The following is a 15,997-nucleotide window of genomic DNA, read 5'->3' on the forward strand; positions in this document are numbered from 1 at the left end:
CAAAATTCGTTTGGTGTGTTTGCAGAGATGCTCTCCAATTGTTGTATGCTCCAGATTCTCTTGAATCTTTTAGGGACTTGTTTCTTGGTAGTAGAAGTTCTAGAGAGAATATGCTTCTTATTTTTCTTTTAGGTGATGTTTGTTGGACTCTTTGGCTAACACGTAATGATTTATTTTTTCAAAATAAAATCTATCACTCCCCACAAGTGATCATCTACAAGGCAATTTCATTCATGATGAGGTGGAAGTTGCTCTCCAAGGAACCCGATCACGCGAAGATGGAAGAAATGATACAAAGAATCAAGGTGGAGGTGGATGCACTCCAACAACAGCACCTGGGAGAGACTTTGGATAATTCCGACACTTTGTAGTCTTACTGTCTTTTGGTGTTCTTCGGATGCCTTTAGTACTTGTCTCAATTGATGTTGCTTAGAAATGTCAGGTAGAGATTTGCTATAGTCTGTTCCTTGATAGATGTTTCTCTGAACAAACTTTGTTGTCAAGTGTTACGTATGTTAGTTTTTCCAACGTGTACTTTTGTACTATGATGCTTTCTATAGAAGTGGGGCCATGCCTTTGGTCTAAAAGCTTCAACGCATTCTCGTCAGTTGCTTTCTCCAATCATGTTAACTGCAATTTCTGCTTTTATCTGTCTAGGAATAATATTGCACATCAATTCAATATGTGACATATAAACAAGGATCACATCAGACACCTGCAGTCAGGGCAATTCCTTTGTGCAAATTAATCAGGAAAACATAAATGGGGTAAAAAATTAGAAGAAAATACAAAAAACTACTCGAGTAAAGTGATGGCACAATAGCTCTACGTCTTACCTACAAAAGATGCAAATTCAAAGCATAGTTAATGATGGACCCACACAGCACGATCTTGGCAATAATAGCGACATTAAACAAGGAAGTATCTCCCTAAGTTTAAGGATGACAAAATTCTACTCGTAAATGAGTCAAGACGCCACATGACAACCCCTCTATATATGGAGTCGGAGGACCCTGCGAAGGGGACATCACCATCTAGAAAGCACAATCAAGATCATAATTGCTATCTGCATCAACAACTCACCAGACAACACACAAGGAACCTTCGACTAGCTATAGATCTCATCTAGACTAGCCGACCCACTTGTAATCTATCTCAAGACCAATACAAGAACACATGATATAGGGTTATTAGCCTCCTGGAGGTCTGAACCTTTATAAATATATATCTTTTGGTGTTTGATTTGGCATGAGGAAAAATCCCCTATATTCATCACGTATTTGTAAGATTGATGGCTCACCAATCGTTGACACATATCTAGAAGAGTTTGTTAGAACTGATCAAAGATTTAAATTTTGAGCAGTTGGAAAACAAATACCTGTGCTATCAACTATGACACGTGATTGAAAATAGGTTGATTGAACATAACACTAGTGGGATGGGTTAGTTAGGGTTGATTAAATGTTTTTTTGGGTGGGATTAGGTTGGGAAAATAGGTTGATTAGCTCTAGGTTGGGTTACGTGCAGGGTGGGGATTTTTTAATTTATAGATTTTTATTTTTAAAAATAGAAGATATATGTGTTTGTTTTCAAAATTAAGTAAAATAGAGGCTTCTCTCCCCTTATGGCCTGTTTAGCGTATGATTCATATTTATCGTCTATTCAGCGGGCGAGAAACGCCTATTTTTATTAGTTATGAAAACGAGCACATATTTATGCTATTATTAAAAAAAATTAAAAAAATCACAGGGTAGGTGACCTGATTAGCTAGCCTAAGCACGCCCCGGATCCGTGTTCCCTGGTCTACTGTCGTACTGCACGAGCTTGTTTTGGGCAAGCTGTACGCTGGAGCATCGAAAAGCTAAGTGCCATTGGACCGATTTATTGGGCTTGTCCTTGGGTGTAATGTGCGCGGTAGGACCTCATAACATTGGGCCCGCAACATCAGGTTGGGCTAAACTTAGCTAATCTTGACCTGGCCTCACTTCATCCTGGGCCAGTTCTTTGGTACGGTGACTAATCAATTGCATCCAACATCCCCAGCACATTCCGAGCACTCACGGCTAGCACCGGCAGGGCATTGAAGGATGAGATATGAACACAAGGTTCCATTTAGAATTATTTTATGACTATAGTCACAAAAAGCTCATAGCTTGGAAAGAAACTTAAAAATATGGTCATCGGGTGAAAAACTCTCCAAGTTCATGACTTAGAGTTAAGAGAATACAAGACCCAAACTTGTACTATTGTACGCGCATTTTATGTCCATAACAACAAGAAGAACAATTTCACAAGCGTGAAAAATTGCAGCTCAAAGGTAAAAAAACGAAAATCAACAAGAAAATAGAAAAACATGCATAGAAGACAAGGGAACCAATAACAGGAGACTAGAAAGAGATGAACAAGAGCATATGCAAGAAAATAATCTTCATTAAACACATAGATCAGCCCTATTTTTAGCAGATTATAAAGATTTTTCTCTCACAAAAGCTCTAACCTATTATAAAGGCTAAACATATCCTCTCCTCCAAAACTATCGCTAGACTTTCAAATGGCAGGCTTAAAACTCTCCCACGGCTCTACTCCTCTATTTATAGCCATTGGGAGCTTCCTTGACCCTTAAGCTTCCTTGTTCTAAAATACCTTTACCGGTAGTGCACTCCTACCTACCACCGAGGTATTTTAGTCTAGATTTCACTCCTTCCATTAAACGGCCACGACTTCTTCATGACTTAGTTTCGCTTCGACGCAAGCTTCGTGATGATGCCACGTGATCCTCTAGTCCTCCCGAGGTTTTCTGGCCAAACTGCGAAACCCTAGCACACTTCTCAAAGTGTGACTAGCCGCCACTTGCTTTACCTCAACCAAGCCCTCCGATATCGACGCGTGTCCTCCATCTTACGATTTTGACCACCAGCAAGTCTCTCCCGCTCTCGATCCATCGGGCCTCCTTGTCACTTGAATCGGCATCCCCTTCGTTTGACTTTGTCACATACCATCTTCATCCTTCATCATCTCCATGCTTTATTTGAACTCCACATGTACTACTAGGATCACCCTTTGACTCCGTCATGTCTTGTCTCCTTGATCGTTTGGCACCAACCACTCGCTTGGCCCCGATCATCCCGATATCGACTGTCAAGTTGTATCCGTCACCTGCACACTATGAGACAAGCAAACAAATATCTCCAAATTTCAAGGATATCTCTAGTTAGCCCATAACACAAATCCTTAGTTCAGAACTCATTTTGCAGAAAACGTGAGCAACATATGTTCCAACGTGTTCACTCACTAAGCACCGGAACATCCGTGAGTGTGTTTCCATTCAGCGCACTGAAAAATACTCTCTACAAGAATTGGTCCAGTATGAAGCTCCGGTGCTCACTTTCCTGTCATCGGACCATCCGGTGCCTTTATCTTCGTCAGACTCTCCTTCTACAACCTCTGTGTAAAAAATTAGTCCGATATATTATCCGGTGTTCAAAAACTCCCATATCGGACTATCCAGTGACTTCTTCAGATTTGACGCCAAACTCGAATTGAAAACTTTGCCATGCACTGGAAAATACTCTGGCGCTATCAGCATTGCATCACTTGATCATCCGGTGAGATTTTCCACTTTTTACTGAATTTTCTTTTCTATAGAAAATGGTCTAGTGCTCTCTAAGCCCATTGTCGGATAATCTGTTATCTTGATCTTCATTTTTGCTTGAGCATAGAATTGCTCTAGCTTCAACTTTAGCACCACACCGGATCATCCGATGAAGCCAACTTTCTAGATACCAGATATTCCGGTGAGTTCATTTTTCCTAGACTCAAGACAGAGACTCTAACTCTAACTTAGGTTAGCCATAAATAAAATCAAGCACAAAAAAATTTATTGCAACCAAATTCAACTCAAATACAACATTCTCAATAACTTATCACAATCAAATTAAAACTCATCTTAACTTGGTTTGTAAAAAAAAATGATGTGCCAGGGGCGTGCCAAATGGCGTGCCATTTTTCAGTTTGGGTCCATAGATGTCCGCATCCGCACCAAGTGTTGGCGCGTCATTTTTCAGTTTGGGTCCATAGATGTCCGCATCCGCACCAAGTATTACTCCATCAGGGAGACAAGCATATAAATATAAAACCACCACGAATCAATCAATAGTTAAATGCTAACTTATTTCGACAAGTGTGTAGGTCTATCTACTGCAGATCAATATTAAATGCTAAGCATGCTTTCCTAAAGGATAAGCTGCACAAATCTTGGTTTAACTTACAGCGGACGATCAGGGGTGCTGCAGTCCAAGTAAACATTGATCTGCCTAAGAAACTTGGAGTTACACCTCCCAGTTTCTACTGTGCAGTGGAGCATTGGGTAAATGCAAACGGTGCCCTCAATTTTGCTTCAGAATATGATGCTCTCCCCCAACATGTTCAGATGCAGTGGCGGCATCTTCGGTGCGGCACCATTCGAATCCATGCCCATGCTGCCGTTCCTGGGTGTAAGCGGCTTGAAAGGTGGCATCGGGGCTATAGTTGGGACGATGATGGCGCTGCCGTCATACTCGACGTCGACTTTGCTGCTGACCCGGCATAGCGTCTGCGCCTGTCGCCTTGGGGTTTTGCGTGTGGTACCACGGTTGGCCATGCTGCAGGGCGGCATAGCCAAGCTACTAGGCGGCAGGCCATGCTACTGGGCAGCATGGCCATTTCACGCGCCCGGGGGCGCGAGGCCTCTGGTTCGCTCTGGTGTCAATGCTGGCTGCGGTGGGCGCTGGCCAGTTGCCTAGGATGGGGTCCTCCTGTGTGGCGTCATTGGCAGTGGTCGCCGCTCTTTCTGCTACTTTGACTGGTGTCCGGTGTAGGCGGCACCGTGCAGGTCCCGACTTCATGGCATTGGCGTTGCTCCTCCCCTCGTTCGATCTCCTCCTCTTCTGCAGGTTGGGCCCATGGGGAGCTTCTTAGCGTTGGGGTGGTCGTGAGATGACGCACCTGCGATGAAGCAGCGTAGCCTTTGCGCGGACTGGCCTTTCCTGGTTTTTTTTGGCTAGCATCGATGACAGTGACACCCTCGGACGCCGTTCTCCTCCTTAGAGGCGTTGTCAGGGTGTCTCCACACTCTCCTCCGCTAGAGCCTCTAGGTGAAAACCTTGTTCGGGCAACCGGACGGGCGATGGTGGAGACTCGACGTCGTGTCCTCCTTGAAGTCGTCGCTCTGGAGATCCAATTCTCACGCCACAGTAGCCGTCGGCTTTGTGGCGGCGTGGTCGGGTTCGACTTTGGCACTGGCTACACTTTGAGCCGCCGGCTTCTTCTGTACCCCTACGTCCTTGATTCACAGTGGCTCTTCACTGGTTTTGGCGCTCCTCGATAGCAATTTGTCCCGATGCGCGCTCCTTCGAAGCGACGTGCTGTTGACTTGTGTGACAAAGAGGTGCGGCGTGGGAGCAAGGCTCCGCCGACCGAGTTGTGTTGTAGCGACGTGGGTGCGGGGCTTCGCTGCCTGAGTTGTGGTGGCGTGAGAGCAGGGCTCCGCCGACCGAGTTGTGAGAGAGACAATAGTTTGGTTGGTTAGCGTACGAGTTCAGTTGGGTTGGACTTGTCGATTTGTCTGGTTGTACCTTCTGGTATATATGTTTGTTTCGAGTTGAGATCATATTGTCGTCTCGTGGTTGTCTGCTAGTTTCTTTTCAAATTGTGCAGTTATGAGGTTTTCGGACCCAATTTTTTTTATAAACTAAGTCAATTATCTTTTTCTATAAAAAAAAAATCGACAATACTTTTACCATCCTTTCAAAAAATATATATGATGCTCTCGTAACCATAGCATGTCAAGCGCAGGTGATTGCAGGATGTATTGTTACACAAGTTGTAAAGTAGGATAGGCAATATGGTTACCGTAGCATTGGTGCTTCACTAAACATCATGCTTAATATGTGGTTTTACGCTTGAAAAACTATCTAACCACCGGCAAACAAAGTTGCTTGCGAGAGCATACAAGCCGCTATGATTTATTGAGTCTTCAAGTGGCACCGAAATTTGCCAGCGCTGGTTGGATAGGTTCGGTTCTGCCCCAGTTCGCACTTCAATTGCCACGAACCAGATTTTGTTGATGAGGAAAACACAAGATCATGGGAACTTTTCGTTTCTCTCTTCCCAGATCCATTGCAGGTGCAACGCGAACCAAAGAGATGAGAGTAATAGCAAAAGGATGAAGCAATGCGACAGGGGATAAGATGAATAGAAAGAACAAGAACCCATTCATCAAACTGAAGCGTACCAGTACATAATTGATTCACGAGCACCCTTTATTTCTTCATAATCCACTACCATTACACTGCAATTCCCGCCATTCCGGCCAGATCAAGCGCCCAACACACGCAGATCAGTTAGTGGAAGCGGCGGTCTCCACCTTCTGCTCCCCCTCCGCCGCCGGCGCAGCAGGGTTAAGCTGGAAGGCGGCGACGGGGAAGGCGCGGCCGAGTCCGGCGGGGGTGCGGAACACGATCTTGGTGCCGGAGGGGCTGAGGACGATCTCGGAGATGGTGACCCAGATGAGGAGCTCCTTGCTCTTCACCCCGGTCAGGCCGTGCATCCGCCCGGGCTCCACGAACGCCGTCACTTCCTTGTCGTACCACACCTGCTTCCCGATGCTGTCGAAGGTGTGGGTCACGCCGGCGGCCTGCCGGAGCCACACGAACCCGGACGTGCGGTTGTACCCGACCTCCTCGAGGGACGGCAGCGGGAGGAGCCCGTCGGGGAGGCCCAGCTCCGCCAGGAACTCGCGGGACTTGTGCTCGCAGAGGTCGTGGCCCGTCTGCACCTCCGCGCCCGAGCGGTGGTCCTCGATCGACTGCGACGCCATCTCCGGCGGCGGCGGCGGGTGGTTTCTTGCTGGTTTCGTTTTCTTTTCTTGGATGCTTGCGAAGAAATTGGGAAAGGGTGAGGACGCAGAGGCGATTTTTATAGGCGCATAGGGGAGGCAGGTTCCCGTTTCAACGGCAAACTGTTTGCGGGAACGGATCGGGACGGCCATAAGAGCATCACTGTAAAAGGTGTTTAAAAGTAGTGACCGAGTTTAAGGATAATTTGAAAAAGGGCCAGCACTTCACAGATAAACTGCATATGGAAGAGGAGCCACGTCCCTGTTAACCAATATGAAGTATCAAGGATTTGTAATGTTGAAGAATGGGCCAGGATAATTGAAAGAACACTTTTCCTATACTTCAAGCAATTGAAGATGCCTCTGATGACAGTCGATAAGATTTTTCACCTCGTTGGCGAGGTTCGAGAAGGGACACTGCCACAAAATAAGTGAAAACAGATAAAGTATCATAGACGGTTTTTTAGACCCGTCACTGATAAAATATCTATAGACAGTTACTAAAAACAAATATGTCTGTAACATGACCGCCATCTAGGTGTGCCAGAACTCATAAACGGTTTATACAAATATGTCTGTTTATATCGACACAAACGGAGTTTAGAAAAACCCGTCTGTAATATTGGCATAGACGGTTTCTTTTAAGATCCGTCTATGTCTGTATCATAGACACAGACGGGTTTTCCGAAAAACCATATGTAGTTAAAGATCCAGGTACTGTTTTAAATTTGACTTCCCACTCTTCCGCTTCCCGCTACCCCTATAGACACAAATCATTCGTCTCCCTTACTAAAGTGATGAGAAGTTCATCTCTCTCGCTCTCCTCATTGCCATCTGAGACCCTTTCGCAAAGATTTTTAGGGTTTGTTTTCGCGATGGAGGTTTGAAATCTGGGCGCCGAATCTCCTTCTCTGTATTGAGGTGAATAGGGTTTGCGTCACGGTTTTGTTAGGGTTTTCTAGAGTTTGAGTCAATCTGTGTACTAAGGGTAATATGGTGTTTGTGTGTCCCAGATCTGTAATAGAATGCCTTTGTTCACTACTATCAAGTGCTGAGAGGATGTTGTTGTTCCTATGGTTGCTTCCACGGTTCAGATGCTAGGCATCGATTTCAGTACTTTGGAATATGTGTTCTTCGCTACTATGAAGGGCACCACTGTGAACCCAGTTTATGCTATGAATCATGTTTTATTATTTTTTTATTCTTGATGAAAATTTCTCTATTGCTATTTGTCACAATTGAGATATTTTCGTAAACTGCAAGACTGGTTTGAACCATCATCTCTTACTTAACAAGGGTTGGAGATTTGGAAGCAATGTAGTTTGGTGCTGACATATGACTGAGTTAGTAAGGATGGAGCCTAATTCGGATGATATCGAGATGATGATTGAAGATAATGCTTGGGTTGACAATATGGTGAATCGCAGGCGGCTGAGATGATGTCAATCATCGCAACCTTTTGGAAGACGACGTCAATGATGCCAGTCATCTCATCCTTCTGGAAGACCAGACAATATAATTAGGGATTATGTATAGGTTTATGTTCTGAACAATGTGTGTTGCTGAGATTGTGTATATACAACAATGTGTTCTTATGTGTTATATATATGTGTGATGTTCTTATGTATATGCCTTTGATGTTCTTATTTGTGTGTGTATATCATGAAGTGTGATATATGTCATATCATGAAGGCAACCATGAAGCAAAATAATTTCTCATGGGGAAAAGGATCACACATTTTTAGAAACCTGTCTATGACACTTTATACAAACGGGTTTCAACAAAATCCATATGTGACCCTTAATACACAATGACAGTTTTCAGAAAATCTGTTTGTGTGCATTGTGAAACTGACATGTGTGTAGCTATATTACATACACATGTCTTATTTAGACCTATCTATGTGTAACTCTATTACAGATAGAGTTGTAACCATTTGTAACAAACTCGATATTATAGACACGTTTGCATAGATGAAACCCATAATCGTCTATGATAGGGTTTAAAATCTATCTGTGATAACCCGTTCTGAGGTAGTGGGATTAGGATTAGGGTTTGGGAGGTTTCCTTTGTTGACGGGCTTAAAAGGAACTCTTTAGGAGGTAGGCCAGCCCAGCGGTGATGGTGGATATAGTGGTGTGGTGTTGAGGTGCAGAGACGCCACCGAACATTGGAGGTAGAGGACCTTCGGTTGGGAAGAGTCATGGCAGGGGCACGCGGAGATGGCCGGGTTAGCGGGGGAGGGGAGTCACGTAGATTTTGTCGGAGTTCAGAGGAGGCGGGATAGCAAGTTGTGCAAAGTAGGTGGGTGATGCAGAGCAGAGAAACAGAGCAGGTGAGGTAGGAGGAAGAAGAAGGGTCCATGTCCATCAGATACATATTAAACGGCTAAGAATGTCAACTGGAAGAAAAATAAAAAACAAGCAATTGAAGAATAACATCCCCTTGAAAGAATGTTAAAAGGTAAGAGCATGGCAGATCAAATCGCACATGAGGTCAACATCACTATTTAAGCTATCTATCGACCCCCTCGCATCAACACCAAGAGCAAGCTACCTCTATCCAAGGTATTTTGATCAATCGCCAAGGAAGGTGGACATTGCCGGCCCATAGGCTACCGCCAAGGTTAATGTAAAATGTATCCCGACAATCATAATCTTAATTGCATCTATACTTGAAGCCACAATGTTGCCTCAATCAATGGTAGTTCTGAACATCAATGAAGGGTGTGAACGTGTAAATCCTTGATTCTTAGGAGATAAGTCATGTTTGTTTAGACAATTTTTTCCTGGACTTATCTCCTCCTATGTATATTGGGATTGCCATCCCGTGTAACCTCATGTATATTGCTATGTATATGAAACCAAAGGCTGCGACGATCTGTGCGTTGTGCTATATCTTTCTCCGTTCTTGAATGAGACCATTGCCAACCTCCACTACTATAGAGTCCCCTTCACTGCTGGCTCGAAAACCCCCTTCGCTGCCGGTTTTGGAGCCACCAATGGGAAATAGGCAGGGATAGTCCCCGACTATCACTGCTGGCCCATGGAATCGGTAGTGACGGGGGTTATCACTATCGGTCCAAAGCTTGAGCCGGTAGTGATGTCCTGGTATCACTGTTAGCTGGTGGTTTCAGCTGACAGTGATAGCCATGGAATCACTGTAGGCTGGATTTTTGAGCTTAGTGTTTGCCTCTCCTCTCTCCCCTACATCTCTCTCCTCTCTGTCCTCTCCTCTCCTCTCTCCATCTTTCTCTCCCTCTCAATAGATGCATACAATGAGACATATTTAATGTAAATCAATAATAAAGACACCTTCATAAATACATAGTAATTTATGTCCTTCATTAATACATAGTAATTAATATCCTTCATTAATATGCAAATAAAGCTACTTAATCTGGCTTAACGATATATACGCTGTCAAGCCCCATAGTAGACATCCTACTTGTTGCATACTCTGTACTAGAAGGTATGGTGTCATCTGAAGGTCTGTTACATGTCGATGGCACAATCGATTCATGAAACTTACCGTTCGGGTTGATAACATGTTCGATGAAGAACCCGGTGATCTGTTCTAAAATGGCATGTATTTCCACAGGGAGTATCGCACTTGTGCGTTGTTTGAAGCGCTTCGTTTGAAGAATCGAAAGAATTAGTCCTTGAACACGTATAGAAATTGAAAAGAAGGCATTGATATGTAGTTTCATACCTCAACATCAGTAAACGTGACAACGTCTCCGCCTCCACTGAATGTGTGCATGAAAATATGAGCATAGAATCCGAAGAGATTGTTGCCGAGTGGCTGCCTCATATATTTCAAGAGGAAAGGATTCGTCAGTGGAATGGATTAAACATTTTTAATTAGTAGGAAATGCAAGACATGAATATTCCTCGCGTATTGGAGAGTTAGTTTTTACATCATACTACTTCTTGTATGGACGGTAGATAACACTCTTTTTGCAGTATCTTGTGTACGCCATGTACGTGAATATGAATACCAATTAAACTTAGATGCAATCAATGAGAAAATTAAATGATCTATTTTACCTATTTTGCATGTCGATGGGGTCTTGGTAAGTGTTCTCATCTCTCTTTTGTGAGTCCAAGACAATGATCTTGCTCAATTCTAGGTTGATGGCAAGGAGGATCCAATAAAAACTACAGGAATATGTCACCATAGCAAATTAGTACTAGAATCAAGTTGCCCATAAAAGGAGAACGCCCTGGTACGCAAACACGTACTTAAATCTGTAGGGTAAGGGTATGAATGTCTTGTGTTGGTGGCGAAGCAGACACTTCAATAAGTAGTTCTCGATGAAGTTTGGACTCTCCCTTACAAGTTTCTCGTTGACAAGCCCAGGATCGATGAACCCTATTTTATTATCTAATTCTTGTCTACATGCGCGGATCTTCATTCTACAAAAGAGAGAAGTTAGTCAGCCGATTTGAATGTACAAGATCATATAACGTGAATTATATACATAAGTCACTTACAGAGTCCATGCTCTGACTATGGCCATGTTGAGGGCATCTTCCTTGTACATTTCATACAAGCACTTGAATTTCACCCAGAAGTAGTTGTCCACGTTAAGAAAATGTTTATCTTTGTATCTTATGGGGAACACCTCAAAACCCTGCATGGACTGCTACAAGTACCACAAATATAATCAGCGCATTTGAGTTGTAAGGTTTCTTTTTATATCTGGTTGACCAAAGGTTTGCCCAACTCAAGCAGCCATGTAACATCCAACTTCGGGATTTTTGCTCCTACAACAAGCTGTGCTAGTTCCTCTGCTGTTAATTTAGAAGTAGCCAGGAAGTCCCCAATGCTTGGAGCATCCTCAATGACTGGACCTGGTTTGCTCTTGGCTTGCTTCTTACTAATGTGTTCATAGGTAGTTGATGCCTTTCTTGAAGCTGCCCCCGTCTATTTAACTTCGGCTATATTCATGAAAAATTTCATGCTATCTTCAGGCACAATAGGCTTCGATGGAGGTGCTAGAGCATGGAAATGAGTCATTACACTAGTCTCCATAATCTTTTTGGTTTCCACAGAATTAAGTGAATAGACATCCTTGTGTTCTGCTAACTTCTTAGATGGCACCGACTTCTTGATAACATCATATTCTTGGATGTTGTAGAACCTAATCATGATTTCCGAGATGATGGCTGGCTTTTTGATGGTGCTAGCTTCTTTAGCGGTGGACGTCTTCAAGGCGATGGTTGAGGAGGTGGATTTCTTCTAGGAGATGGCTGAGGAGAGGGAGATCTACGAGGTGATGACAACCCGGGGTGTAGTGGAGAGTAGAGCTTCTCAGGAGATGTCCCTGGTGAAAATACTATATAGGCCTTGTCCCATGCGATGAATGTGTGCTCGTTCTCTCCTATAGTGTTCGCCCCCCCCCCCCCATCTGCGGGGTAGTCCACCTGAACATGATGGTAATGATCAAACTACCTCGTCTATTCTAACCATGGCATAGCCCTCCAGAATCGAACTTCCGTGCAAAAGGTCATGGGCATCGCGGGGATAAGCCACGCCGAAAGCCACCTTGATTGTAATGTTCTTAGCACCAATATGTAGTTTGCATGGTGTCCGTGCTGTGATGTGGTCCACAAGATAATTGATGGAGTTAGCTCTTGGAACTCCTGTGGATGCACAGCTACTCTGACGACCACCGGAGCTGGAGTGTGCAACATTAGGAGACACTACTGCTTGTTCTTGTTCGCTCACATTGGCGCCCTGTTCATGCATGAGGGCTTGATGTACTACTGATGCTATTTTTGCATCGGTATGTTCCCGCTCATGTAGTAGCGCTTGTTCAAGCATTTCCATCATCCTAGCTTGTTCCATCTCTCGTTCTGCATCTTGCTCTGCTTGGGATCTCTTTTGGCTCTTGTAACTATCGACGATGTCTGGGAATCTATATTTCTAACCCATCACACCAACGCCTCGTGTGTGACCACCGTGCTCCATTTTTCTGAAGGCCAAGGTGAGCTCGTCCCTATCCCTATCTGGCTTCAAAGAGCCTTGTGCAGATTGTGTGTGGGTGTCCACAAGCTTTTTGGTAAGAGTTTGCGTCACTTCTTGGTCTTTGAAGGTTGTAAAGCATAAGCTTCCATCATACGAGTAAGAAGAAATCCTTGCACGAAGTAAGCGTGTTGATCATTTGCTCCAGGACTTCGTCTCATGTGTGACACCTCTCTCTCACTGTTCATTTAGCTCTTGTTGCCACTGCCGTTCTTTCCTCACGTACCCACGACTGCCGACTTTGTGGAGGTACAGGTTCTTCTTCGAGTTTGCTTTGTTCACCTAACTCAACCTCTCTATGCTTCTTCCAATAACTTATACTTCAAAAAGACTTTCCAATGATCTTCTAGTTATGACTATTTATTGAAATCTGGCGTTGTACCTTTCTACACATATATTCTATTTAGTGTACCCTTCCAATTCTTAAATAAAAGGCCCATGATCATTAACGTCTTACGAATGGTTCTTCTCTGTATCCGATGAGTTTTTGGTCCACTATATTCATACCGTACTTGTCAATCTTCATGCCCCCTTGGAGTTTGACCTATTGACACCAAAAAATAGGAACATTTAACACTCCATAGTCGAGCTCCCAGATCTCCTCTATGAATCCGTAGTATGTCTCCCTATTTTCATTGACGGACACCGCTATTTTGATTGGTGCTTTTATTATACTGAACTCTCGTATAAAATATATAGCCATTTATGTCATATCCTTGGAATGTGAGGATTGTAGTTAACGGTCCATGAGCCAATACATACAACTGAGCACACTCTATCTACTTATCCATCACCTCTTTACGTGACCAAACGCCAAAATGATTTTGGTGCTCTCGTGTGATCCAAACATCAAACTTCCCTGGGTTTTTGGTGCGTAGCATCTTCTGGTGTTCTTCGACAGACAAGTGCACTACAACTAATTTTTATAGAACTACGAAATGTGCTTGCTTGAATGAAACAGGGTTGTTAGTACGGAATGCGTTTGCACCTATCGTCCCTTTCCCCTATAGCCTCCCCTCAGTAAGATACATGCACACCAATCGATTTGTGATTCATGTAGTCGACATAGAAATCAATGACCTCCTCGGTTCCCCAGCCCTTGGCCATGTAGTCTTTTGGCCGATTTTGATTACAAACATATTTCTTCAGAACTCCTATGAACCTCTCAAAAAGGTACATTTGATGCAGAAACATGGGGCCAAGAATCTATATCTTTTTTACAATGTGAACAATGAGATGCGCCATGATATGAAAAAATGATGGAGGGAAACACACATCAAGCTGGGATAGAGTCTCTACCATGTCTTCCTACAGCTTATCTAGCTTTGTCAGATTGATAACCTTTTATGATATCGTGTTGAAAAATGAACACAACTTTGTGATTGGATTTCAGATCTTCAGTGGCAGAATACCTCCGATTGCAATTGGAATCATCTGTGTCATCATCACATGACAATCATGAGATTACATGCCAGCTAATTTCAAATATTTCATGTTTACTAGTCTCTTTATGTTGGCAGAGTAATCGGATGGAATTTTGATTCCATGCAAGCACTTGCACATTGCAATTTTCTCCGCCTTTCCCAGATTGTAGGTAGCAGGACCAAGATATTTATCACCTTCTTCCATATCTTCAGGATGTAGATCCTATTTGAGTTTCAAACGTTCTAGGTCCTTCCATACTTAGAGTGTATCTTTTGTTTTGCCAAGTATATCTAGTAACATACAATCAAGCTATCACACATGTTCTTCTGAATGTGAATGATATCGATTGCGTGTCGTACCACCAAATCTGGCCAATAAGCTAAGTTATAAAAATATATTTCTTTTTGAACATAGGAGCTCTAAGTTTAGATTTTGGAACAGGTGTACTCCCACATCTCTTTCCAGGGATAACCCTAAGTCCCTTTACCATCTCATATACGTATCTTCCAGTGCTATGCTTAGGAGATGATCGAGTCTCAACTTTTCCATCAAAGCTCTGATGTTACTACTGTATGGGTGATCCTTGCAAAAAATTTACGATGACCTAGGTACACCATTTTTTGGTTGTTCTTTTGCCACAAGTTCTCTATTTCATCCAAGAAATGCACGCATGCAAAGTAACCTTTGATAGTCTAGCCCGATAGGCTACCAAGGGCTGGCCAAAATTAGATTGTTATGAACAACATTGCGCATAAGGTGAATTTCTCTCATTTGTATTCATCCCATACCCGCACACCATCATTCCGCAATGTTACAAGATCTTCCATTAATGGTTTCAGGTAGACATCAACACCGTTGCCAGGTTGCCTCGGCCCTGGTATTAGCAGCGGCATCATAATGTACTTCCGCTTCATACATAAACAAGGAGGAAGGTTGTAGGTTCATAGAGTCACAAGCCAAGTGCTATGACTACTGCTCATGTTGCCGAATGGATTCATCCCATCCGTACTCAGTCTAAATCTTATATTCCTCACATCTTCTGCAAAGGGCTTCTTATATTTCCTATCAATGTTTCAACACTATGTAGAATCAGCAGGGTGTCTTAGCATTTCATCATCCTTGTGCTCCTCGGTGTGCCATCGCATCAATTCGGCATGCCTTTTGTTCGTGAATAAATGCTTCAAATGAGGGATTATAGGAAAATACCACATCACCTTGACGGGAGACCTTTTATTCTTTCCTTCACCATCGATGTCATCACTGTCATGCTTGTACCGTGCTGCACCACAAACGAGACATGCTTCCAAGTCTGCATACTCTCTGTGATACAACATGCAATCGTTTGGACATGCATGTATTTTCAATACTTCTAACCCTAATAGACATACAATCTACTTGGCATAGTACATGTTTTCTGGTAGAACATTTTCCTTTAGAAACAATTTTTTCAAAAACAGTAATAACTCTATGTAGCTTGTATCAAACCATCCATTGCTTGCCTTCAATTATAGCAGTGAAAGCACGGTATGTAACTTTGTGTGTTCCTTCTCGCAGCCTGGGAACAACAGTATTTTAGAGTCCTCTACCATACGCTGAAAATTTTTGAAACTCTCTTTAATTGGTGAAGTTTCCTCCCCATCACGCAACATCTTCTCCAGATCATCGTT

The 15,997-nt window shown here is 43.3% G+C and overlaps 1 protein-coding gene across 1 annotated transcript; it reads right to left on the reverse strand.

Annotated features, from left to right (window-relative positions):
- Positions 1-6,228: 6,228 nt before the first annotated feature.
- On the reverse strand, positions 6,229-6,992 carry LOC133926847 (uncharacterized). The gene has a single exon (XM_062372984.1). It carries the CDS (start codon positions 6,854-6,856, stop codon positions 6,377-6,379), a length of 480 nt encoding a protein of 159 aa, XP_062228968.1. The 5' UTR covers positions 6,857-6,992; the 3' UTR covers positions 6,229-6,376.
- Positions 6,993-15,997: the final 9,005 nt, after the last annotated feature.

Source organism: Phragmites australis, chromosome 8 (genome assembly GCF_958298935.1).
Source record: "Phragmites australis chromosome 8, lpPhrAust1.1, whole genome shotgun sequence".
Taxonomy (NCBI): domain Eukaryota; kingdom Viridiplantae; phylum Streptophyta; class Magnoliopsida; order Poales; family Poaceae; genus Phragmites; species Phragmites australis.